The 27802-nt window shown below is 35.5% G+C and overlaps 1 protein-coding gene across 2 annotated transcripts in view; it reads right to left on the bottom strand.

Annotated features, from left to right (window-relative positions):
- LOC114184175 (receptor-like protein 13) overlaps positions 1-26033 on the bottom strand; it is a 28335-nt gene extending 2302 nt beyond the window's left edge. Inside the window, exons 1-5 of one of the 2 annotated variants that reach the window (XM_028071443.1) lie at positions 25595-26033; positions 23535-23684; positions 23368-23448; positions 19273-19428; positions 19100-19174 (exon numbers count right to left, since the gene is read on the bottom strand). In XM_028071443.1, the coding sequence (XP_027927244.1) occupies positions 19100-19174; positions 19273-19428; positions 23368-23448; positions 23535-23684; positions 25595-25766 (634 nt within the window). In that variant the 5' untranslated portion in view covers positions 25767-26033. The remainder of the gene's footprint in view (positions 1-19099; positions 19175-19272; positions 19429-23367; positions 23449-23534; positions 23685-25594) is intronic. The other variant, XM_028071444.1, reaches the window with a different exon arrangement.
- Positions 26034-27802: the final 1769 nt, after the last annotated feature.

The following is a 27802-nucleotide window of genomic DNA, read 5'->3' as shown; positions in this document are numbered from 1 at the left end:
CACTACTGCCTCTTCTCCAACACAATCTTCCCTTCGACCTTTGTTTTTGTCGAAACGTTTTGTATTTTAATTTTTCATTCTTTAAAATGAAAAAAATTATCTTTCTTCTCCATGAACACCTATCTATCTATCACTACCTATATTAGCAAGAACAAAAGCTTTGCCTTACAGAAAAAAAACACACCAATAATTTGTGTCACATGATTCTACTATTTGTTTTTTTTTTTTGCACTTGGTTAGGTCAATGTGGTGGGTCGATTGTGATAGTGTTGATTTGTAATTTTTATTTTTGTTTATTATTACTAATTATTCTTATATGAAAACATGTGTTGATCATTAGGGAATAGTCTTATAATTTGTAAATGTTTTAGAGTTCACAGAAATTAAAAAGATTTTATACTAGGTCTATCACCGGCACAAGAACGATGAATGTTTAAGTCCTATGCTACCAACAATGTCCTCTAAAGGTTCTGCTCAATTAACAGTGTTTGAAGTTCAATAACCTCTTGTCAAATATTCCCTACAAATCAAAATCATGCTAAGGTCTCAAGCGAAAACCTACATAGGTTCCTTTCAAAGGTTTGAATTTATTACAATATGATAGCTGACAATATAATTTGCAAGTACTGTGACAAGTTATATAAGGTTAGTCATAAAATATATTGAACCATTAGTTTGATTATACATTCAAATGGTTGTTATATGATTCTAATAACTATTAGAATGTTGATAAAAAAAACAAAAGTACATGTTAAAAAAAGAATATGAGGGTGACACTAGAACCTTGAAATTGAAACTTGTTGAATTCAATTAAGAGAAAACTCTTATTGTACTTGCTAGGATAATAATAACGGATAAACTTCCTTGAATTAAATTTTTTAAACATTATGTTATTGATAAAAAATGGTTCAACTTATATAGAAGTTCTTGCTATCAGAATTACAGAAGATCCATTAATTACAATTACATCCCATTTAAGTTAATAATAATCCACTTAAGTTACTAATGATCTCACTACTTAATGACTAATTGTAAGTGAAATTGTGACAACCAAAAGTCTCCATAAATATTCAGCAAAGGTTCCCCTTGGTCTTCCAAAGTTTGATTCTTAAGTTTCCACATAGGCCCTCATTACAACTTGGAAATAAAACTAAATTGAAGCTCATTAATTGATTAACCCATAACATAATTTGGTCCGCCAATTTTACAAAGGATTAGGCCATTATTTAAGCAAATTAATTACATAGAAATTGCAGCAAAATGACACGTTAGTCTTCCTCCACTTAGGCCATGATGCAATTCACATCATACTTTCCTTCTTCAAGAAGATTCGTCCTGAATTTTAAGGCTTTATTTTTCTACTAGTTTTAATAAAAGTTTATTATGTTCTTGTAAATGAATTTATTTTTTCATAACTTGAAACTAATTCTCGTCCTCGAGGATCAAATACAACTTGAACAAATTTAGTTTTGTTCCTTTCGAATGGTTGCAATCTATGGAGCATCTTTCTTGCCAATATTCCCTCATCTTCATATGTAACAACAAATAACTCCATGCGTAGTGTTTCGTTATCCTCAAGACTTTATTTTTAACCAACAGACTGGATGGATAATAAAGCATTATGAACAAGCTTCCTTTTGGAACATAGAAGTTGGTGTATTTCATTCATACACCCATCCTTTTGTTCCTATAAAATGACTTCACAAACAGTAGAAGAAAAGTCATTGAAAAATAAATTTTCCACGCTCTTTTTCTCTAGTTCTTTTTCTTTTTCATCATTTTCTCTTCTTTCTTTTTCTCTCATTCTTTCTTCACTCTCTATTTCTTCTTTTTCTAATATTTCTTTTTCTATTTTCTCCTTAAGCATATGTTGATCCTTAGTGACTTGTCTTGGTGTCATAAATTTGAATTTAATTTTATATCTCTCATGCCTCAAATAAAGCGAGTATTCATCAAGATTGAGTGTTTTAGAATGAAGCCATGACCATCTCAAAAGAAGAAGACAAGAGTCCATGGGAGTAATATTACTTCTTTCACACATTGCCCTATAGTGAATTTGATCCAAGCTTGATTTAAATGAAAGCTTGTTGGTAAGAGGAGTTTCTTCACCAATCTTTGGCTCACAACATTGTTGTCGCTTCCATAATCGTATGCAACTAAATATGGGTATTAGTCATCATGTGTAGTAATTTTCCATCGCTATTCCAAACCCAGATTCGAAGCTTTGATACCAAATGATGTCAATCCAAAAGGGTGGATTCATTTTACGGATCTATCTTGGTTGGAATGCTAATAAGCAAGAAATTTGGAAAATTGTTTAAACACATAAAGACATGAAGGACCTTTGATAAAACTCACGAGTTCTTGAATCACTCAAGAACTTTGGAGAATCGCTCTCACTAAGATAAAAGAGATAAACTCTAATATTTCTTAATAAAACTCAACTTATTTTTTTGATAAAAATGGTCTAGCTTATACTGAAGCTCTAGCCATCATAATCAGAAAAGACCCATTACTTGCAATTACATCCCACTTATGCTACTAATAATCCAGTTAAGCTAATAATGATCTCACTAGTTAATGGTTGATTGTTACTGAAATTGTTGCAACCAACAGTCTCCAAAAGACATTCAACAAAGGTTCTCTTGGTTTTCCAATGTCTGGTTCCTAAGTTGCCAAATGGTCCATTAATTGAATAACCAAAAAAATAATTTGGTCAGCCAATTTTACAAAAGATTGAGCCATTATTTAAACAAACTAATTACATAAAAATTATAGCAAAATGAACTATTAGTCCTCCTCCATTTGGGCCATGAAGCAATTTGCATCATCAACTCTCCCAACTAACCTTGAAGTTATAAGTTTGAGTTGGTGGGTTTGGAAGAGAGGGTGGGAGAGGTTGTTGACTCGACTCTCTCCACTAACACTTCGGAGTTATAAGATTGACTTTGTGGGTTTGGAAGGGAGAGTGAGAGAAGTGTTGGGTTCAATTCCTTTTACTAAAAAAATACTAACAACTAACATTTTCTTATTAAAAAAAGAAAACACCCAATGTAACTCAATATTTCTTGGTGAGTTTATCTTAATTCTTGCCTAAAAAATCGTCTAACACTCTTATAATTCTTCTTTCCACAATAAAACTTAATTAAGATGTCTAATTGGAAAGAAAGCTTATTTTATGTGTTTTCTTTTCATATTATTTAGGACATGATAAATTCCTAAATAAATTTAATGATAAATTCCACCACAACACTTTAAGTGTGTTATTACAATACGAAAGTGTGGCAACCTAAATCACAACGGATGGGCGAACCAAAAGGAAATGGTTTGGAAATAGAGATTTGGAGTCGCTAGTATAGCAATAGTGCAGGAAAGGGTTTTCACATTGGTTGTTTTAGTTATTATACCTCAGTTCAATAATTGAGGCATATCTAGGCGAGGTAGAAACTTATGGGTTTTGTCCTCGATTATATACTGGGGCATAAACTTCAATCTTAGGCTTCGATTCTAGAGAATCGAAGCATAAAACCATTAATATATAATAATAATAATAATAATAATAATAATAATAATAATAAAGAACCCAAGAAAGCTTAGCATAAATGGAGATGAAGGAGGATGCAATGTTGGACGCGTTTTGGAGAGCTAATCAATCCCACAAAGGGTATCTAGACATAAATGCTTGCAAAAAAAAACTCAAACTTTACAAAAAACATATGAAAATTTGAAACAAACACTCACCAAAGTTAGGCGTTGAGTGGCAGCGTGGTTGAGTTCTTTGTTTACACAACGGAGAATGGAGGTTTGGAAGAACGATGAAGAACGATGTGAAAAAGAAGAAGAAGAAATAAAGAAGAAGAAGGAATCACAAAGTTCTTGCGAGAAGAAGAAGCGACACAGAGAAAATGAAGAAGTGAAGCCTCTACAACTTTTGCTAAATTTAACCTTAGGCATATTTTTAGGCCTCAGTTATATAAAAACCAAAGCATAAAAGGCAAAAGGATTAAGACGACCTATAAAAGGAAGACTACAACCATGGTCATGACGGTTGAGTTGGAGAATTTTGCGTGAAGAAGGTCTTTCTACATCAAAGAACCTTAGTGGACATACTCTACTAGAAAACCTACAAGAAACTATAGTTACTGCACTAGTGCAGATTTGACATTTTACTTCGCCTTATAGGCCTCGGTTACAGCTGAACCGAAGCCTATAAGGAGGCGGTGGCATTTTTGCAATTTCGTCAGGCTTTTGGCCTCGGGTCTTTAAGGACCGAGGCAATAAAGGGGGCTTTAGGCCTCGGTTACAAATGAACCGAAGCATATAAGGCAGCCCAGTTTTCAAATTTTCAAAAATGCCACCAGCATCAGGCTTTTGGCCTCGGTTCTTTAAAGACCGAGGCAGTAAAGGGCGCTTTTGGCCTCGGTTATTAATTGAACCGAGGCCATAAAGTCAGCATCAGGCTTTTGGCCTCGGTTCTTTAAGGACCGAGGCAATAAAGGGGGCTTTTGGCCTCGGTTATTAATTGAACCGAGGCCATAAAGTCTGTTAAAATTCCCAATTCGTGAACCCTAACTACTATTCATCGTCTCCCAAACTCTCTTCTCTCTACGCGAATTTCTTCGCTCTACCACCACCATCACGCTCCACCTCCGTCGCCGACCAGCATCTGCCATCAATAGTCGTGCGTCGTCGCCTCCGTCGCGCTGTCCAGGTTCACCGATTGCAAATCACCTCCCGATGCGGGTCAGTTCGAAAACTCTGCGCGAACTTCGCTGCCACCACCACCACCGCAGCTACACCATTCACAGACCTCACAATGCATTGTGTTCTCTGCAACAGAACCAGTGACAACCATGGCAACACCTCGCACCACCGTGACTTGCCATCAGCACTTGCAATGAAACCAGCGCACCCTCACACAACACCACCATGGGAGCGCGAGTCATCTTCACCAGACGTGCAATTTCGCACCACACAGATCCATGCGAAACAGCAGAAACCACTACAACAGCGCGTCATCATCACCATTGCAACGGTGAGCGAGAATGAGCCAGAACAGCAGCAGAAGCCATAGCCACCACTGCGAAGACGAAACAGACGCTATGGCCTCGGGTGATAATCGAGGCCAAAAGGAGGTGCCTTTTGGCCTTGCCCCAATATGCCTCGGTTCTAAAACCGAGGCAGAATCACGAAAGTAACCGGGGCCAAAAGCCCTCACTACACTAGTGCTGGTAGAAAATCTAGCACCTTACGACGAATGCATATACAACTTCTGTGGCAAGAGGGTCTGAACAAAAGGATACATACACCTCCACACGACCTTCCGACAGTGTAGACAAGCGAAGACCATCCCCATCTAGTTCCTTGTCGTAGACGCTCACACGTTGTACAACATCCTTCTAGGTTGGCTAGTCCTAAAACTCTCTCGAATCCATAGTTTCCACGCCTTTTCTCACTATGAAGTTCCCTTTATCTTTAAGAGACATCATCAAGTACATAGTGACTAAAAAGCAGCTAGAGAATGCTACATGGCAAGCCTGAAGCTCTTGTATCCCCCCTTTACAGCAAACAACGTTTAGTGGAAGCAAGAAAGCGGCACAACCTTGGTTGGGGAAGATCTAGACCTGGGAGTCAACAATGAAGCAAGCATAGAACTAGTGGGAGAAATGAGGTGTTTCCCCTACCTGAACCACGTTGTTTCCTACAAATATGGGCCTTAGTCGACGATGAGGTGGAAAGAACAATAGGCAAGGCACTGTTCACAACGCCAACCTCTTCGCGTGGACGGTGAAAGTTATTTTATAAGTGTCAATTATTAGTTAAATTACATATCATTTATACACTTATCTTACATTAAATCAATGTAAAAATCATTAAAATTTCCCTAATTTTACATAATTATAGAATAAGGTAGTGAGACATGATAAAAAGTGGAATTTAATGTATTTTGTGCTATTTTGCAGGTAAAATGAAGTAAATTATAAAGTTGGTGTTGAGCCCTAAAAGTTACAGCTCAAGGCAAAAGATGAACTGCAAAAGTTAATTATACCCTTAATTAGATCTCTAAGGTATTTTTCATCTTATCATACCCTTAATTATACATTTGTTTTTCTTTGTGCAATTTCTTTCAATAGTCTCTCAAATTATTTCTAAACATATGTTAATTTTTTAATATTTTTATTTGTTGTTTATTTTCATTATGTAGAATATTATTTCAATATATTTTATCTAATTATTTTTATTTTCTAACTCATTATCAATCATATTGTAATTTTTTCACTATAATTGTATAAATAATTTTTTTTCTGCAATATAAAAATTTAATGTAAATGTCATCAATATTTTTTTTTATCACCATCTAACATAATTGAAGTTCAAAAGATACAAGATATATGTTAAAATTTTATTATTATGATTATTATTTATTCTTTGTATCATTTTGATCAAGTGATGTATTATAACTTTTATTAGTGTATAAAAAAGAGATTCATTAGAATTTAAAAGATTGAAGTAAACAAACATTTAAAATATATATTAATTTGAATATTTGTTTTCCTTTTATATTCTTTAAAAATTATTTTTAAATTTTATCAACTAGATTGCATTAATGTTTTCAAATTTAATAAATGTTTTGGTTCTCATGAAAATTTATTTGGTATTATAATCTAAAATGTAAATAATTAAAATTTATTTTAAACTTTTATTATGATTATTATTTGTTCTTTGTATCATTGTGATCAAATGATGTATTATAACTTTTATTAGTGTATAAAAAAGAGATTCATTAGAATGTAAAAGATTGAAGTAAACAAACATTTAAAATATATTTTAATTTGAATACTTGTTTGTCCTTTTATATTTTTTAAAAATTATTTTTAAATTTTATCAACTATGTTTCATTAATATTTGCAAATTTAATAAATGTTTTGGTTCTCATGAAATTTTATTTATAATATAAAATGTAAACATTTATAATTTATTTTAAAGTATTTAATATCGAAGAAACAAACAACCATCCTTCTAATATTGAATATTTGATAATATTATTTTTCCTTTACCATAATTTTTTATTATTTTATAAAAATAATAAAAAATTAATGTTGAAGTAGTAAGAAAACGGATATGGGTATGAGTACGAGATTATACCCATTACCTTGTGGGGATGGGGATGGGGATGGGATAAAAGTTTGATACTCGTTGGGTTTGGGTATGGGGATGGGGATGACTTTTTTCTACGGGGATGGCTATGGGATAGCGAAACCCGTCCCCATCCCGCTCTGTTACCATCCCTAAACCCAAACTTGTCGAAGACTATTCTTTTTAAGGTTTTTCTATAGTTTTCATTAATAAACTATGGTGGTGACTCCTCTATATTTTAAAATAATCTTTCGCCATCACGTCATTACCTTAGTTGCGATAAACATAAATCTCGACCTGCTTGTCGAGAAGAGAGAAAAGGTGGACATCCATGACATGGCGGTCAAACATAAAGCAGCAAGAAGATTTAAATCAAAAATATACCCTAGATCTTTCCATAAAGGGGATCTCGTGTGGCACATGCTCGGCCATGCAATGAAGCATAAACGAAAATTCTTCACAAATTGGGAAGACCCTTCCACATACTCCAAGATGTTAGTAAGGGAGCCTATAGATTAGAACGACTATCTAGGGAGCCTGTCCCTAACATGTAGAACTTATTTGAGGAACCAGGTTTTTGGGTTCGGTAGTCGGTTACGCGTAGTGAAGGTGTTAACACCTTATAACAACTGCCCAAGCGCGGTATGCTTAATTAAACATGCAAAACACTAAAATAAACAAAAATTTTTGGTTTTTTGGGTTCGACAAAGATTAACCTTGGTCCTACGTATACTCATTCATGATGAGAAATCAGGGTTACATAATTCTTTAGAAAGACTTTGTGGTTAAAAATACTAATATTTTTGTATTTGAAAATTTTATATGTTTTTGATATTTTTGAATTATTTGGAAATCAGTGTCACACAACGCGAACGGTCGGACAAACACCAACGAGAACAAAAACCTTTTTTCACTTTTTAAAATTTTTCTAATTTTTATAATATTCAAATATTTATGTGTTTTTCTTTTTAGAAAGAAAAATAAAAACGTGGAATTTAATTAAGGAAGGATAAAAGTGAAAAAATAAAATATGAAGATGTATGAATAATGTATGAGGTGCATGAAGTAAATGAGGTGTGTACAGTAAAAGACATGAGCTGCAGTAGTAAAACAACTAATAAGCCCAAGATAGAAGCAAAACACTAATGGCGTGTGTGATTAGTAAAACATTGTGGAGGGCAGCATAGAATGCATTCTAGCCCAAAGTGAAATAATAAAGGGTGTAGAGAATAAGTACGGAGGTGCAAGGTGCAAAAAGATGGTCAACCCATCTTCTTCTTCTAATAAAAATAGAAAACCATAAAGGTATCCCATTCCCTATCATCTTCAAATCATAAACATTCTCCTTCAACCTTCACATCTGGAACCTCTCCTCATAGAAGACCACTGTCGGCGAAGAATGAAACAATATATGATGCCTCTCTCACCTTCCTAATACTCGAGGTCACGATGTTGCCTACTTCCCAGTCCGTCAGAGCCATCGACAATGGCATTAATCGCTACGAGAAGCGTCGTTGGCCTCCATGGCGCTCCAAGCTCCGTATACTTCTTCTCGCACAAGCCAGGCCGGGTTTAGAAGCTACGCGATCGAGCCTTCTTTCTTCTATGTTTTGATTATAGTGTGTGATTTTGTGCAGGTGGAACGTGCGGGTGAGGGTGATAAAGAAATTGGGGTCGATGGTTTCATGCGTGTTTGATGGAGATGATGATAATGATTCAAATGAGTTTGAGAGTGAGAAATGGTGAGGTTAGAGTGCAGTATGGTCTCTTTGTTTTGTTGTGTTTTCATTGGTGCAAGGATGTGTAGTGAGTTCGGGTAAGATAAAGATAAGTTAATGGTGAAAATGGGTTCTGAAAATGACCACTATTTTGGGTGCGTGACTGTTTATGTGTGAATGGAGGGAGATAAATGGAGGGTAGATGATGAAGGTTGTCGAGGATGGAGGTGACAGTGTGATGTTGATGATCAGAGTGAGATTTAATATGAGGTGGTTGCGATCGTGTGTGGATGCTGGTTTTGGGTCTTTGTTTTTTCTTTGGCTTTTATGCAGGTGAGCGAAGAAGATGAAGATGAGGGTGGACTAAAAATGTAGATGAAAAAGGTTAACCAATGCAAGGGCTGAAGATGAAGGTTGGTGATAATGAAAGCTTATAGTTGGGAGTATGTACTATCACATTGGATCGAGATAGAGGATATGGGATGAAAGATTGGGAGATGGTGAAGGTTGTCGAGGATGAAAGTGAAAGCATGATGTTGATGATAGTAGCTATGGTTGGGTTCCTCTCTTTTTTTTATTCAGGTGTAAGGTACACCAAAGGTACACCAAGGTATAAGTAGTATGAGCGCATATGGATGAAGGTGACAATGACTCACGCAGAATCATAAGTCAACAACCAATAAAACATAGCAAATCCAACACAACACAACATCATATACATTCAAGCATTCAAGAACCAGATAATTTTATGTTCATCCAAGCCTTTGAGTATTGGTGCTTACCTTTTTTAACCTCCTTGCGTTGTTTGGGCTCCCTCTTTGACTCTGATGGCTTCTTTTGTTGCTCTTGATTTCTGTTGCTCCCCCTCTCCTCCACTTTTTTCCTCCTTTTTGTTATGTTGTTGTAATCTTTTGAATCCGTAGAAAATCTACTTTCATGCTGCCTCATTACTACCAACTCTTTTCTTTTTCATTTATCATCTGTTTCAATTTTTGAAAAATAGCTCGAAAGCACAAGGCAGGTTTCCCTTTTGCCATTCCACCAACAGTGTTGTCATGGTGCAACTTATATACACTTCTCTGGATTTCCCTTTTCATGCCACGATCCGTAAAGGGGGCAAAATGTGAAGGTTGAAAATTTTTCCTTGCATGAGAGAGGAAGGCCAACAGAGGAGTAGCTACAATTTACGTTGACTTCTATTACAACTTTTTCATTTCATTCTAATTTTTTTTTTATATTTATACATATATTATTATTATTTTTTATAAAAAAATAAAAAATACAAAATGAAAATGAAAAAAGGAAATAAAATAAAATAAGATAAGATGAAAATTCAAATTAAAAATAAAATAAGATAAAATGAAAATAAAGTAAAATAAAAACAATTTTATAAAAGTAAAAGAAGATAAAAAAAATAAAACAATATAAAATTAAAGTTGAAATAAGAATAAAAGTAAAAATAGAAATATATATTTATACTCACTTCAATGTTCACTTTTTCTTTTTCTTTTTTAATTATTCTTTTAACTCATTTTTTTTTATTCGGACGAAATTGGGTGTTGACACTGGGTATAGCCATCCAATAGACACGATTTCAGCCTCCCTACTAACGAAAGCATGAGATAGGATCCCTTGGCCGAGTAATATAAAAATATAGGAAGCTTTCTGGGTAGTAGACATATACAAGGCATTACATATCTACCTGAAGTCCTGTAAACTACCCTAAGTATTCATATGTAGTTGCATAGAAGCCACATTCAAAGACAACAGAACCCCCATCGTAAACTCTTCAAATGGAAGATGAATATGTAGTTTTACAGAAAAAGCAGCATACATAAATAATAAATCTTCCTCAACGCCTTCCGGCCATGATAGACACTGTCTATGGCACTTGTCTTATGGATAACAATCGTACCAGGATCAATCATTCTCTCGAACAAGTATTTAACCACAACTTTAATAAACGAGATCACTTGTACTTAGAAAGGATTACGCTAACCCACTTATTCACGTAATCGTACTCGGCCTTATGCGGCCACGAGGTCTCGACATGTTCCTCAAGGGAATCCTCTCGACACTCTTCCTGTATCTCCGTATATAATGTCTTCGAAGAGGAGTTCCCAGACACCTCCCACCCCAACCCCACAAAGCTCGCCTCAGAACCACCTGAATTGGAAGTGTTGAAAGAAGTCAACATACATTCAAAGTAAGGATTGCAGAGAAATGGACGAGTACTTTAAGAACAGAGCTAAAAAAATATGGCCACAAACTTGACAAATGAACCCTATATATAGCAATCCTCCACGAATCTTCAACTTCCCAACCCATACCAAGAGTCGTAGCCCATTAAATCCAAGGTCTAACTACTAAAAAAAATCTTGAAAAATGCACTAACACCAAACAGTACATCACATCAATCACATCTCAAGTCTTCACATCGCTTCGCTTTTCAAGACAAGAAGGCTAGTATACTCGTAAGGTATATAAGATCCACTAAATTTAATTAATTAATTAATAAATGCTGGCAGTGGGAGGCTTTATGACATTTAATTCTGACAAGTATGACGTGGAAAAGTACTAGCACAAATGGTTGAGAGTACTTAGTTATGATGAAAGGACTTGGATTCTATGTATGCCATTTAAGTGCTATTTAAATTATAATTATTTTTATTTAATTATGAAATTGTTTTATATAATATTTTGGTTGTGGGGCGTGATATTATATTTTTAAATGATTAAGAATTATCATGAAACATGAATTGGTTGAATGGTTGTACATTGATTTGGCATTGGCATGGTTATGGGTTCAAACCTTGGTAACTCTAAATTAAACTTTCTTTTTGCTAAAATTAGTTTTGGCATGAATATGAAAGGGTAGAGAAAACCCTAGATGAATGAGTAGCCAAGGGAGGATGGAAAACAATCCATAAGTGACTTTGAAAGGGTAGAGAAAACCCTAGATGAATGAGTAGCCAAGGGAGGATGGAAAACAATCCATAAGTGACTTTGAATGACAATTAACTTCAGTCTTAATGTCATTTTCGTTTTCTCTTGATCATGGCTAATTAAGACGCCATTAAAAGACAAATTGTGAGAGAATAGAGGGGTTTTGAGGCTGGAGTTTAGAGAGCATTGTAAGGTGCAAATTAAGGAAAAATAGTGATTAGAGAGTGAATTAGAGGAGCTAAATTGAGGTGGTGCTAAGGAGACCATTGGTGATCAAAGAGGGAGCTCTAGCATTGCGTTTTAAGCAAAGAAACCAGATTAGGGGAGCTTTACGTGTTAATTTTATTTTAAGTCTGATTGGCATGCTAAATAGAGTAACTTTACGCGTTAATTTTATTTTAAGTCTGATTGGCATGCTAAATTTAGTATGATTATGCTTGAGATTTTATTCCATTAAGTTAGTGTTTCTAGAAATTTCCAGAAATTGTCTGGCCAACGATGAACTACCGCTAGACGATTCTTTCCTTTTCTAGACCATTTAGGGTTCTTACAGAGGAACCACCTTCCAGATATAGCGTAATATAGGCAATTTGACCACTATTGACCAGTTTGACTCATAGGACTATCTATTGAGAGGCGGACACATGGCAGTGCACTTTCTCTCTCTCAAGAATTAGGGTTTCCCATGTGATTTTTACATGTTTGACGGCCGCTACAATGGTGGCGGATCGGACTATTGCAAGTGGCTTCTCGCAACGCGATGACAAGAAGAAGCTGGTTTGAGGTTGTTCGATATGCATGTAGAACGAAAACGTTGAACGACGAGTGTAGTAATAGGGGAGAAGCTGCATATCCACGAGTGCTCATGGATGCTGCAGGTTTCGCGAGTGATGCCACAAAGGTGGTTTCGGCAGCGGGTTGAACGAAGAAGATAGTGGCGCGACGGGAAAAGGCGAGTGCAACGTGGTTGTGTGGCTGTTATAGGTCGCGAGCTCGATGCGGTGATAACTGAGTTTTTGCGCGGCGGTTGCGACATGATGACGTGATGGCTGCTGTTCCAGCGAATTGCAGGCACGTAGAGAAAGTCGACGACGGTGTGGTGACGGCTGAGGTTGTGCGCGGCGGCTGCGACATGGTGAGGGTGAGAGAGGAGGAAAAATTAGGGTTAAGTTTTCTGAATGTGTGAAGGAGAGAATGTGATGAGGTGTCATTCTATGATTGGGTATTTTAGTGAGTGGAGGATTGATGACATGGCAAGTTTTGAGTGGTTATTTTAGGGAGTGGAGGATTAAGGACATGGCAAGCTTTAATTGGTTATTTTAGTAAGTGGAGGATCACCATGTGGCGTAATCTGGCTGAGTGGAGGTTAAGTGATATTAGAGGTGTAAATTAGTAAAAAGAAGAGATACAAGAGTCAGAAGACCCAATTTTAGGAGGGGTGTGGAAAATAAAAATTGGAGGTGCATTTAGCTCCAGAAATATCCCTTTTCATAATTAAATGGCCAATTGCAAAAGGGGTGGTGTAAAAAATGAAAACTAGGGGTGCATTTAGCTCTTGAATTAATTCTCTCCAAAATTATGATTTTTGGACTTATTTTATAACTTGAAATATTCCTAATTTACATTCTTAAGGACCTAAATTAAATTACAGTTGCATTATTAAACTTAAGAATATCCAATAATATATTATGCAACCAAATTCAATTCTTAAGAGCAAAAATGATATTAAATCCCCAAAATTTAAACACTTAATGAGAGCAAGGGTTCGACTCATCATACCCTCCAAACAATCTAGAAATGGAAAGTGCTTGACGCCTCATGAGCAGCGCCAGGCGATATCGTTACAGCAAAATTATATTTTGCTCGTTTGATTTGCGTGGTTTACAAGGCTTCTAGGATATCTTAAAGGTCGACTTGATGGTGTTCCTTGAGTTTTGGCTCGGAACGTATCCCTTGAGTTATGGCTCGAGATAGGGGTTAAGCATGTGGCATTCCTTGAGTTGTGGCTCGGAATGACATCTCTCGAGTTGTGGCTCGGGATGGCGGATGAACACGAGAAACTCTTGAGTTGTGGCTCGGGTTGGCGAGTGTTGCCAGTGTGAGTGTGCTGTAAGACCCGAGAAAATTAGATAGTTATTTAAATAATTATTTAATTAGGACGGGTAATAGGAACATTTAAAACAATTAATGTATGGATCGATGATGTGGCAAAGTGCTAGCTCATGTGGTTGAGAGTACTTTGGTTTGTGTGAGAGGACTTGGGTTCGAGTCCTATGTGTGCCACTTGCATGTTATTTAATTTATGCATTTTTGTTTAATGAAATATTGAATGCGTGGTGGGTTGATGAATTCTTAAAATTGTAGGAGTTATCATGAAACATGGTTGGTTGATTTGGTTATACACTAGCATTGTAATTAGAAGGTTGTGGGTTCAAATCTTGTTGAGAACTAAATAATTTCTTTTTTTGCCAATTTTTCCTTTGGCATGAATGTGAAAGGGTTAGAAACCTAGCAGCCAATGGAGAGGTAACCTAAGGGCTGGAAAACAAAGGGATAATTAAACATTAGACTAGCCTTAGTGTAATTTTTTTATTAAAATTCGTGTAAGGCACTAAAAGAGTAATTAAGTGAGAGTGATTGTGAGAGAGAAGGTCATAAGGGGAGAAAAAGAGCATTGTCGGTTCGTGTTCATCATAAGCAAGGGTTTTCCAGAGTATTGGGGCTGATAGAGAGAAGTGGTGAGGTTGAAATCACGAAGGTTAGAGTGAAAGGCAAAGGTTAGGAAGGTTTCTGTGAAGGGATAAGCATACCAATCCGAATTTAGCAAGGAATCTAGGTAAGGGAAGTTGCTCTGTGTGTTTCCTTTTTGTTATATCAATTACACAGTGTCGCATGATCGAAATTACATGTTATCTGTGAGTTTGCACACTGTTTCATCGAAGTTTCAGGGTTTTTCCCAGAAACCGCCTGGCGGTTCAATCCCTACCGCCAGGCGGCACATCAGTGATGAGTCTTGTTCTTGTTTTGGTTTGAACCGCCTGGCGGCGATGAATTCCTGCCAGGCGGCGCGACACCGTTTGCAGTCTTTGTTGATGTTTGTTGCTATTCGTGCTAGTGCGTATGTGTTTTCTGTGGTTGATGTGAGAGGGTTTTATTGGATACCTTCCTGGATCGAAATGGATTACCAAATTGTGGAATGAAAAGGGTTGGGGGAATGATCATGGGTGAAATTATTTGAGTTGCACATGAGGGTTAATATAGAGCCATTTTTATGAAACGAATTGAGGGTAGGAAACTAGTAAGTGATGCAGGTATGGTTGTTCTTGGTGACTGAACTGATAGGGATGGAAATTGGAAAAAAAAGGGACTGAGTACGCAATAGAAATGGAGGATTCTGTGATTTTGCAGAACACTGGTGTACCGCCTGGCGGCGCGCCGCTTGCCGCCAGGCGACGATGGGTGCAGATATGGCTTTTACGTGATTCAAAGGAGGATAAGAGGGTGGAATGGAGTAAAACTGGGATGAGTTATACTTTTAGACAAATATTGATAAATTTGTGATAGATGAATAACCTGTAATATAGAATTAGGGGAGTTGGGTTAAGTATGAAGGCATGAGCATAATATAGTAAGATTGTAAGGAAGTGTGGTACTGTGATAAAGCAATTTGAGTGGAGAGTGTAATATGGAAAAATGTATTGTGTGGCTGTTATTAGGAAATAGAAGAGCTTATGGCATAATGTTGGAAGAAGTTAGTGCATTGTAGGTGTGATAGTAAGTTTGGAATGGAAGTTATAGGTACTGCGATCTGTCAAGAGGTTAGCTCAAGAATCCAGAAGGGGAGTGGGGTTAATCAATATTGTTTGGCTACCTTGGAGAGAGTAGGTAAGTGTGGAATAGTCTGAAAGAGAGGCGAAATCAGAGAATAGAATGGTACTGTCACAGTGCCTGGCGGCTGGACTGGGTGCGCTAGGCGGTCGAAGACCCAAAAAGGGGGTCTGCAGAGGCTGGCGCCTGGCGGTGAGGTGAGATCCGCCAAGCGGACGCGAGGCAGCAAGCTTCTGTTTGAGAACCTAGCGCCTGGCGATGGGACGTAAACCGCCAGGTGGCCCGAACCTGTTTCGCCAGGCGGTACTGGTTGATGCGCCAGGCGCTTGCACAGCAAGTTATGAGCTGTGTGTGTTGCTTCTAACTGACAATGATGCTTTGCTTGGATCGGGAGATGTTGTGCCATGAGCGGGTAGGTTCATGGATGGTGGTTGACATGTGATGATATGAGCGGGGAGGTTCATATCCAGTTACTCTCACGTGGGGATACGAGTGAGGTAGGTTCGTATGTTCCGTGCTCAAGTTGAGAGATGCCACGTGCGGGGAGGGACGGGGCTGGTGGATCACATGTGTTGGACTACGGGCGGGCAGGTCCGTAGAGCAGGACTACGAGCGAGGAGGTTCGTAGAGCACGACTACGAGCGGGGAGGTTCGTAGAGGTAGGACCACCAGCGGGCAGGTTCGTGTGAGCATCATATTCCCGAGTCCAAGGCTAACCAGTTGTGTGATTTGAAGGCTATAAAGCCTTGGGGTTAAGGTCTTGGCCAAGAACTAAGTAGAATGAATAAGATGGGTGTATGCTTTATTTTGCATATTGTATATCTATTATTTTATGTTTCTCAGCTCACCCTTTCTGTTTGTGTATGGCGATGATCGTGTGATTCTTTACACGGGAGCAGATGTTGAAACAGGTGAAGTTGATGATGTCCAGCTGACGGAGTGAGGGCTAGCTTTGGGGATTAGAGCTAGGGTTTTTCTCTCGTGTATTTACTACGTTTTGTTATGAACATGAAATTTTGGAAACTTGTAATACTTTAATGTTATGTTTTGAGTTTTGGCGCGCGCTTTTTAAAAAAATTAAATTTTCCCACGTTGGGATTATTATCCAGATGATCTTTAGTTTAACTTATTTCTTTTATTTATTTATTTTAAGTAATATTCCATAGGGATGTTACATGTGCTGGTTGTGGCCCGTACAGATGGGTCAAGATAGATTGCCCTCCTTAGTAATTAGCTGACAAGTTTGGTAGTCTTGGGACGTTACGAGCTATGTTCGTATTGGGAACTACACCTGGCATTATGGTGTGTGATATGTAGCATGGTTTCCCGCATGTGCTCTATCGGTTGTGGCCGATAGGTTGGCAGCAAGACACCTTGAGGTACTCACTAGAAGACGTAGAGCACGATTAACATGGTTATGGCCATATGGGATGATATCAAAGGATTGAATTCCTTTGATGTGATTGTGGAATATATATATATATATATATATATATATATATATATATATATATATATATATATATATATATTTATAAATGTATTGTATATGTTTATTCTGTTAGCTCACCCTATTGTGATTGGGAGAAGGATTTTCTCAGAGTTTCATATTGTTTTTTTGATTTCAAATAAATTGTAAACATTGATATTAATAGACTTCTGGACAATTATAATAGTATTTATTATCATGGATTTTTTATTATTGTTGAGGTAATAAAAGTTTTAAAATTTCCTGCGTTTTTTGGGAAATGATATTTCATTAAATGCAATTTAATTATATTTCTCTATTTTAATATTTAAATCCATAATATTCGGTCGGGATGTTACAAGGTATACGACCAATGACCTACAAATTTTATTTACAAAACCATGTATGTATGGCCACTTATCGAGTACAACACAATCAATAACGAACTTCTAGCTACTCAAGTCTTTGTGTCACTCCTCTCCTCAAGACTGGGAGGCTGATGACCTAGTCATACTCGACCATATCCCATAGTACCCATAGTCGGCCCTATCTCACCAAGGCCAGGTATTGGGTACTAGATACTCCAAAGATACAAGAGTCCTAAAGTACCCGTACCCGGTTCTTTCTCACCAAGGTTAAATATTGGGTACTGGATACTTCAAAGACATAAGAGCCCCACAGTATTCGTACCCGACCCTATCTCACCAAGGCCAACTACTAGGTATTATATACTCCAAAGATACAAAGGCCCCATAGTACCCGTACCCGACCCTATCTCACCAAGACTAGGTATTAGGTAATAGATACTCCAAAGATACAAGAGCCCCACAATACTCATACCCGACTCTTTCCCACCAAGGCTAGGTACTGGATACTTCAAAGATACCAAATTCCTATATTACCCGTACCTAGCCCTCTCTCACAAAGGCTAGGTACTGGGTACTAGTTACTCAAAAGTTGCAAGATTCCAAAAGTACTTGTACTCCGCCCTATCTCACCAAGGCTAGGTACTGAGACCGACTATCGAGGATCAAAGACCAGTAAGGGTTTATTGTAATTTCACCAATATCAATGGACCCCAAAAATAGTTAAAAAGGTATTTTAAGCCAAAAAGCTCATCCTAGTGGGACCTATTGGGACCTACTAGTAAAACAGTTAAATAGCATGTTATCTTATGCATTCATTAGCATGTTATCTTGTGTTAACTTAAGCATCAAAGTGCCTTTTGCAGATACCCTTGCGCCTTGGACAATATCTATTGGAGTTGAAGGACAATCAAGCTAGAAGACCAGATACTAGAAGAGTTATGAGGACTTGGCAGAGTATAACTTAGTCCTATAAGAACATTTATAATTTTCATTTATCACCATTCATTTGTCATATAGTACTGTAATAATATATAAATGGTCTTTGTTATCATTTTTCATAATGAGAATGTTAAAGTATAATGCAAATTTTCGAAAAATATAGAAAAGTCTAAGATAGAATTATTGAAATATAATTCAAAATCTAGAATATTGTAGAAAAGCCTAAGATATGAGGAAAAAAATCAAAACATTCTATATAAGTAAAAATTTAGAATATTCTAAATAAGTTTAGTTAGAACATTCTAGAATAATCATGTTGGTGAGATGGGGTCAACAAATACCCATGTGCACTATCATTTGAAACACACAATGCAATACAACATCTAAGATACACCACTCAACTACAAAAGATACTACTTCCAACTACTACTTTAATATTTTTATCCCATCAAATATTCCTTTCACAACCTAAAAATACTGTGAGAAAAGAGGTGTTGAGTTATAAGTCAAAGTTGAAATTTGAAAACAATTTTACACTTGTTAACCATGATTGAAGTAATGTCGGGATGCAAAAGAAAAAACGATATTTAGAAGGAGATGGGTGAACAACCTTGAAACTCAATGGCTCATCAAACCTCTCTTTAATAAAAAGTATGAACCACAATAATACCCTTAGCAGCAATAAACATACATACCTTGGGTTGGGACGTGACTAACAAAAAAATTCCCACTCAAATCGAGCATTTCCAAGTTTGGTAAAAACGCCAATTCTTAGAAGAAGAAAAAATAAAACAAATAAAAATGTGCAAAGATCTTCAAAATGTTAAAAATGCAATAATAATTATTACCTATATTTGTAGTTTCATACCTTTCATAGGAAAGGGTCCACCTATCAAATTAGCAGCCATGGTTAAATTCTTGATGGATCGGAAAGTACCCACCACTTCCATTATGCTCTCATTTAGATAATTGAAACTCAAATTTAATGTTCCCAACTTTTTCAATCTTGACAAGCTTTGATAATCTGAAAGATTTAAAAATTCACTTCAATGACCGGATATGCATAATAAATAAAAAAATATTATGCTTTGATGATAGGACATATTTCAAAACTTACTTTAATGATTGAAGCATATTAAATAAATGAATACTAATATGTTATATCCTTTTAAATTAGTTTCCATTTCATTAACTCATCCCGCAACCACTTATAAGAAAATATCTAAATGTAAATACAATCTTCTTAATTAAATTGTGTTGCGTATAGATTTAGAAAATATTTTAATCCCTTCATATATTTCTAATTAAATATTTAATTATTTTTGTTATGGTAGGTCCAAGGTCAATTGGGATAGTAGACTTAATACCGAACTAAGCCCAACTTCGATAGGTTCAATATGCCCAATGTCGACCTAGAATAAAGGTCAAGTAGGGTAAATATTGACCCACCTAGTACTATGGGATTGTGAAATTACAGAAAGACAATAATAAAAGGTATGCATGGAATGATGGCCAATGACAATAAAAATAATAAAGGGGAGTAGGAAGGGAATTTAGGAGGACGGGGGAAGTGATAAAAAGGAGACCTAAGGAAGGGAAAATGACATATTACTTTGATTGCTTCCACCATATCACTCATTATATGTTTTAGTTGATCGGATTTTACCCTTTTGACTAGAACATTGGCTTCCATCGTAGTGTAGGTAAAATTTCTCCTATACCACAAATATAAAGAAAAAACGACCGCCAAGTTGAAAGATGATCGAGAGGGAAGAATCGAGTACTCCAATAGTTGAGCGACTGATAGTGATGATAGAAGATTTGACAAGGCAAAATTAGGTGGTAGGATGAAGTGTCTATGCTCTCTGTTGTTGTTGATCTATGCTATATCTTGTCAAGTTTAAATGCTTTGGTGCAAGTCTAAATGATAAAAGACATGTCAAGTTTAGCATCGCATACCATCATTTCATTGATAGGTTTGCAGTAACATAACACCATCTATCGCAAAGAAAGTCATGAAGAAGAGGCGGCAAGCTCAAATAAGTATGCCATCATATCATTATGTCACCTAGGCAATCTAGATCAAACCATTGTAGGGTAGTTGGTCAATCGTGACGAAAATGGATCCATTTTAACCAATTTTCACAAGATAAGTCATGCTATTATTTAATACCCATTTCTACCTATATAGATCGATTAAATATATATCGAACCATTTAATATTTATTGTGAAAAGAGTCATAATATATTATTGTAACCTATCATATATGTGAAGTAATCACATATTTTCCAATAATAAACTTAGATAGCGACCATGTGATAAAATTCAAACATTAATCAAAAGCAATGCAATGTGGAAGAGTATTGATTCCACTCTCCCAAATGATGATCTACCTATTGGTTGAGCAACCAAACTCCAACCAATTTGGTCGAGCAACTAGTCTTCCAAAAACAAAAATGGTTGAGCATATGTCTCCCAAATCCGATCAAAACATTGGTTGAGCCCTAGTCTCCAAATTGACGATAAAAACATTGGTTGAGCTCTAGTCTCCCAAATGACGATAAAAACATTGGTTAAGCATTAGTCTCCTAATTGACAATCTAGGCATTGGTTGATTGTTAGTCTCTTAATTGACGATCTAAACATTGGTTAGCATTAGACTCCCAATTGACGATCTAACCATTTGTTGAGCTTTAGACTCCCAATTGATGATCTAAGCATTGTATGAGTGTTAGACTCGTAATTGACAATCTAAGCATTGGTTGAGCGTTAGTCTCCCAATTGAGGGTCAGAGCATTGGTTGAGCGTTAGTCTCCCAATTGACGATCTAGGTGTTGGTCGAGAGTTAGTCTCCCAATTGACGATCTAGGCATTGGTTGAGCATTAGACTCCCAATTGATGATTTAAGCATTGGTTTAGCATTAGACTCCCAATTATTGATCTAAGCATTGGTCGACCGTTAGTCTCCCAATTAACAATCTAAACATTGGTTGAGCATTAGTCACCCAATTGATGATCTAAGCATTCGTTCAGTGTTAGTCTCCTAATTGACGATCTAAACATTGGTTAACTGTTATGTCTCCCAAAATCCAGGTGAATGGTTGAGCTTTAAGTCTCCCAAAATCCAAGCGAATGGTTGAGCTTAAAGTCTCTCTAATTCCGATAAAACAATTGAGTTTAAAAAGATTTGACACAAAAAGTAAGGTTCGGAAAAGTCATTTGAGGTTGCTTATATACATGTTATGGCTAATTAGCTTTGAACAAGGAAATTCATTACATGTATAAGTTGTTCGCGATAAGTTTTAAAACACAGAACAATCACGCATTAAGCAAAAGAAAGTACTTTAAGGATTTTGATCAACAAAATGGTTAAGCTTAAGGTCTCCAAAAAATGATCAAATGGTTGAGCTTAAGGTCTCCCAAAAATCGAACAAAATGGTTGAGTTTAAAGTCTCCTAAGAATCCACCAAAGTGATTTGAGTGATGTCCAAGTTTACAGTTATCCAAGATGTGATTTGTAAATGAAAGACATACGAGACATGAATGATACAAGTGGTTCTCTTAGAAAACCTCGGTTAAGTATACATTAAAGTTATTCGAAATAAGTTTTAACCAAGGAACAATCATATACTGAATCATAGAAAGTGGAGCATTTAGTTTATTCAAGAACTTTAGTCTCCAAAAGCCTAAATCTAAGGCTAAAGAGGCAATTGATGTGAGGTCCAATGCCGATTTGGTTAATAAGCCTAATGCCGATTGAGTCAATAATTGATTTTGGCGTGAAAAACTCTCAAGCCTCACGCTTCTTAAAGTTAAGGCTTTAGGAGGTGTGTTGTGGTAGACCTGAGGTCGATTGGGGTAGTAGACTTAATGTTGAATTAATGCCAACTCTGATAGGTTTAATAGGCCCAATGCCAACCTAGAATAAAGGTTAAGAAGGGTAAATATTGACCAGCCTAGTATTGGGGGACCATGTAGTTACAAAAGTTGTAAAGACACTAATAAAAGGTATGCATGTAATGGTGGCTAACGACAATAAAAATACTAAAGGGGAGTTAGGAAGGGAAATTAGGAGTACAAGGGGAAGTGATAAAATGGAGACATGAGGAAGTGAATGAATGCTTCTAACAAATCACTCATTTTGACTAGAACAATTTTGTTACACTTCTTTCAAGTTTTTTATTTTCATTAGAAAATTTTAGCAAAGTAGTGTAACTTCAAGATTTCACAGGAGTTGTCTAACCTAGGTTCTTAGTCACCTCGTATTGGGTTTATGTATATACTTTCATATAGGGCTATGGTCATTAAGAGATTGTGGTTTTAGATATATGACATTATTATTACACATATAATTCCTTTGACACCACTTTTACCCCAAACCTTAAGGCAGTGGTGTTATGGGTCTTTATTCTTATATAGTGTTTAACTTTGCCTATTCTATCCAATGTGGTACTTTTTTGACTCACACTTGGACTATTCCCAACAATCCTCCCTCAAGGGTGAGTCTCTTGTTTTTTTCTTCTTTTCATATGGATATATTCCCTTCAGGTGTATGAGTGACCCCTTTTTGGTTATGGTTATGCAGTCAGTCACTACGAACCATCGGCTCTCATACCACTTGTTGGGTTATATATTACGTCATATGGGTTATGGTTATAGACATTGAGAGATTGTGGTTCCATATGGTTATATAACATTAATCTTACACATAAAACATTTGACACCACTTTTACACCAAAACCTTAAGGCAATGATGTTATGAGTCTTTATTCTTATATAGTGTTTAACTTTGTCTATTCTATCCAATGTGGAACTTTGACTTACACTTGGATTATTCCCGACACCTCGAATCGAAATTTCTCTTTTTACTAGAATTCTTACTTCCCATGTGTTCATCACTTCATTAACCAATGGTTTCGCACGATGAATTGATACCAAAAGCAATGTAACACACACATGTACCTTGAGATGCAAGAAAGATTCCATTGCCAATAAGATTCATTCTCAAATCCAACACTTCCAAGTTTGGTAAAAGTGATAATTCTTAGAAGAAACAAAAACAAAGCAATTAGAATGTGCATAATCTTCAAGTGCGAAACATATAAGTACTTACATAGTTGCATCCATACCTTTCATAAAGGGTCCACGAATAGAATTACCACAAAGATTTAAATTCTTGATAGATGGAAGAGTACCCACAAGTTCCATTATGCTCTCATTCAGATAATTGAAACTCAGATCTAATGTCTCTAACTTCTTTAACGTTGAATTGCCATCATCTGAAAGATATATATCACTTCATCATGCACTATAACCATTAACTGTATTACTTGCGTTAAACAAGCTTAACTAATTAAAAATTTAGGGTCTGAGTTTTATTTTGTAACGGGATTAAGCACTTACGATATAGTCACATGAGGATTAACATTTTGTCATACAAGTTAAGAAAAACAATTCATCCAAGACAACAATTTTTTTACTATTCAATTTTAAAATATATGTTAATTTATTTTTAATTTTTATAAACATATTTTATTATGAGAACTAATATATTATTATGAGAAATTTTTTAAAAAAGAATAAGTTAATCTAATATTTCATTGAAAAATGAAAACGGCTATCAATATAATTTTTTTTAAGTTAAAACGTTTGTGAATTTGAAATGGGGTGGGTAATAACCTTGAAAATGTAATAAAATTTCTCATTAATTGTTTGGAGCAGGAATATCATGCCTTTAACATTTGAACTGTGAAGATGCCAAGAAAGGATATAGTATGTTGTTTCACAATTTGAGATTTAGGGAAGCAAATGTTTTAGATTGAAATGAACTTTCTCAAATAGGCTTTAGCTTATTTAAAAATTAAGACTAGATTTTACCTTTCATTTGTTACGTTATTTTAAAGTTTAGTTTGACTTCTTTAAAGAGTAAATTCAAAGTCTAATTTCTTATAACATTGATTTATACAGTATGAAGTTTACCTGTATTTATATAGTACAATATTAATGCGAGTCTCAAACATGAATTAAATATTTGTCAATGATTTAATAGTTACTGGATAATAGTTGACAAGTTAGGTTAAACACAATTACTAGAATAGATTTTGGTATCATATTAGAAAATGATTTTTATCCATGACTCAATTGTAATAAATTATTTTGGATTATAAATAATTCAAGTGAAGCTTCTAACCATAGGTAAAGAGATGTTTAACTAAATAAGGTGACGGTTAGTAGTGGTCATGGATTGAATTTTTAATGATCCAATCTACATTCATATTAGATTCAAATAATTGGATTTGAATTTCGATCCAAATCTTTTTTTCAACAAAATTAGTTTGAATTTTTTTAAAATTCAAATCTAAATATTTGGATCAAGATTTAAATCCAATCCAAATATTTGGATCAAGTTCAAAATTCATAATATATCTTTTATAAAAGAAATTTAAATTGAATTTACAAAAACCTATGTCCTTAAGGCCGACACAATACAATTTAGTACAAGGCTAGGCCTTGGCCCATGTGGGTTAGGGTCAAAAATGTCTTTTAAAAAAACACAAAGTAACACATGGTAGTCGGTGTTCCTTACCATTAATGATTTAAACTGTGTTAGTAAAATATGATCAAATTGAATAAAATTAACGAAAATTGGGATCTATTTGAACACAACAAAATTATCACTAATTTGACAAAACTTGACAAAAATTGGGATAAAAAAGTATCTTAACCTTTTGTAAAAGATATCTTAAAAATTGTATTTAGATTATTCTTTTGTGTTTTTAAATAGGGAAGGGTCCAAACAAACTACACAACTTATTGTTTTACAATATTGCTCAGTATATGAACAATTGTAACTAGAAGAGATATAACAAACAGATAATTGTTGGATTCATCCGACATTTTTAGGAAAGTCGGTATACATATTAAATTGGAAGATGTGCATTTAATAAGTTTTAAACTATGTATATAAAACACTTAACGTCATTTATAAAATAAAGAAAGCTTAACACGATAAATAAAAAAGAAAATGATCTCAAATCTCTTACTAAGTTGAATCCTCCTCTCCTAAATTGTATACCAAGTCTTGTATATATATTTAAAGAACCAAGCAACAATTAGTCAAAATATAATTAATGAAAATACAGAGTATATATAGAAGTAAATAAAGACGCAATATAATAGCTTTTTGTACCTTGATTCCGAATGAATCCCGAGAAACAATAATTGGACAAACCAAGGCTTCTCAATTCCCTGAAGGGTAGGAACAATGACCAATTTAAGCTACGCGTGGGGTGCAAACAAAATGGTCTCATTACTTCCCTATATGGTCCCATTTCACCATATGGAAATTGAAATGATTCCATTCCAATTTCCTCAATTCTATGAAGATGAACTGCATGTCACTCTTTCCCAGGCACAACAATTGCTCTTTGGGTCATTCAACCACGAAGGTAGCACATCTGACTCATTGCCATAACTAGCTTTGAAATCTAATAGTGCTCTCCTATCTTCTTGGAAACAACCATTTGTGCCTAACACATGACCCAAAACTACCATTGCTCTCAATAACACCAACCACGATTTCTTCCCACAAAACTCCATATATGGAAGACTGACTTCAACCTTACTGCTTTACAATATCTAATATCGTCTGCATATATACCTCTCTCTCACCCTCTTAGCATTTTGTGCAAATTGCAACCCGATGGATACGTATGGTCGCTATTCAACTATTCAAAAAAATTAGCCACATACACCCTAGAAAGATTCATTAGTGGATGGAAATTTTCTGCATGTTCCAATAACATGTCCTAATGCCAGATCACCGATAAAAACATGTGACCCCACTACTAGGAAAGACAAAAGTTGTTTGCTTTCAACGATATTTTTACGTTTCAATACCGACACCTCATGTCATGCCGGAAATATGAAATTAGATTATTAATTGATGGTGGAGTTTTAACATATCCATGTGATTATATTCAAACAACTTCGCTGTCGCTGGTCGACCAGGTCTCCAAAGGGTTCATCCTCTAAAGTCAGTAGTATTAGCATTTACGACAAAATTATTACGTAATTACGGGTGGAAAATTTGAAGTTGTTATTCAGGTTGAAATGATAAAATTAAGAAGCATATATAGAAAATAAAACCTACAAGTACTACAACTCAACGTTTTAGGTTGAAAACATCATAACTTGTTTTACTTAATCCTTTATATAAATGTTTCCAATAAAAAAATATATTTTTATTCAACTAAGATAAATGCAAAATATGGATTCTTTTTGCTTAATTAAGCATCCTACTTAACAATTTTATTTTGAGCAAATAAAAACTATAAAACAACCTAGACTTGCATAAAGCAATAATTTCAAGGACACAACTTAATCCTTATGTACATGAAAGTTTGATTTTCTTAATATGTACTAAAATAAAACATACAGATCTACGGTCTTTCCTTTCTATAAATGGATTTTAAAAGAAATGTTAAAAAAAAGAGAGTTAAATTGGCTTTAACGAGAAAACAACTTAACAGAAAAGCAATGGTCAAGAATTTACTGAAGATCATAACTGTAACGTCCCATTTAATAGAGAAAATAAATTCTATAAATGAGCAATGCCACGGAGTATATGTATCAACCATTACAGTTATCCAAAATATACTTGAAAGGAAAGACCAAGGCACACTACGATGTCATGAGCGAAATATAAAAGGTTCAATAGACGTTCAAAAGCCTACTCATAGAGCAAGCGATTACAATATAACAAAGGCTCTTCAAACATGAGCCCAAATGTCGAAACCTGACCGACTAAGCTGCAACATTTCCATCGTCACTACGATCACCAAGGGTTCCCATATCTGCTCACACCAAGAAATTGGTGGTCATTGCAAAAAGGAAAAACCACACTAGAATACAAACAAAAGCAAGAAGGATAAGCTAGAGTAAAAAAGTTTTATCATACAACTAAGCATGCAATTTAAAATCAAGAACATACCAATCATCCAAGCATATGTGATAGCAAACAATCAAGACTTTAAGACTCAATTTATACGGATACATATAATCGCACCAGATGCTTGCACTTATGGTGGCCTTTATTGCTCTACAGAGTCATTGCCAATGGGTTTCACCCTACCATGCACAAGGTTACCCATCAAACATCTAAGGTCATTATCCTACCAAAGACTAGGGCCTTCTGCTACTCTCACCACTTGAGTCACTCCGCTCTATGTGAGACTAACTAACTCTTTAGAGTTTCAGGATGCAATCCTTACTTAAATCCTTACCTAATTATATACACTACGACACCACCATGAAACCTTACCAAGAGGTTCGTGAAATTACGTCCATCACATATGGCACCACCATGAGGTCTCACCAAGAGGTTCATGGAATTACG

The sequence above is a fragment of the Vigna unguiculata genome, chromosome 5, assembly GCF_004118075.2.
Source record: "Vigna unguiculata cultivar IT97K-499-35 chromosome 5, ASM411807v1, whole genome shotgun sequence".
Taxonomy (NCBI): domain Eukaryota; kingdom Viridiplantae; phylum Streptophyta; class Magnoliopsida; order Fabales; family Fabaceae; genus Vigna; species Vigna unguiculata.
The sequence above is the reverse complement of the archived record's forward strand: the minus strand, read 5'-3'. Positions and strand labels throughout refer to the sequence as shown.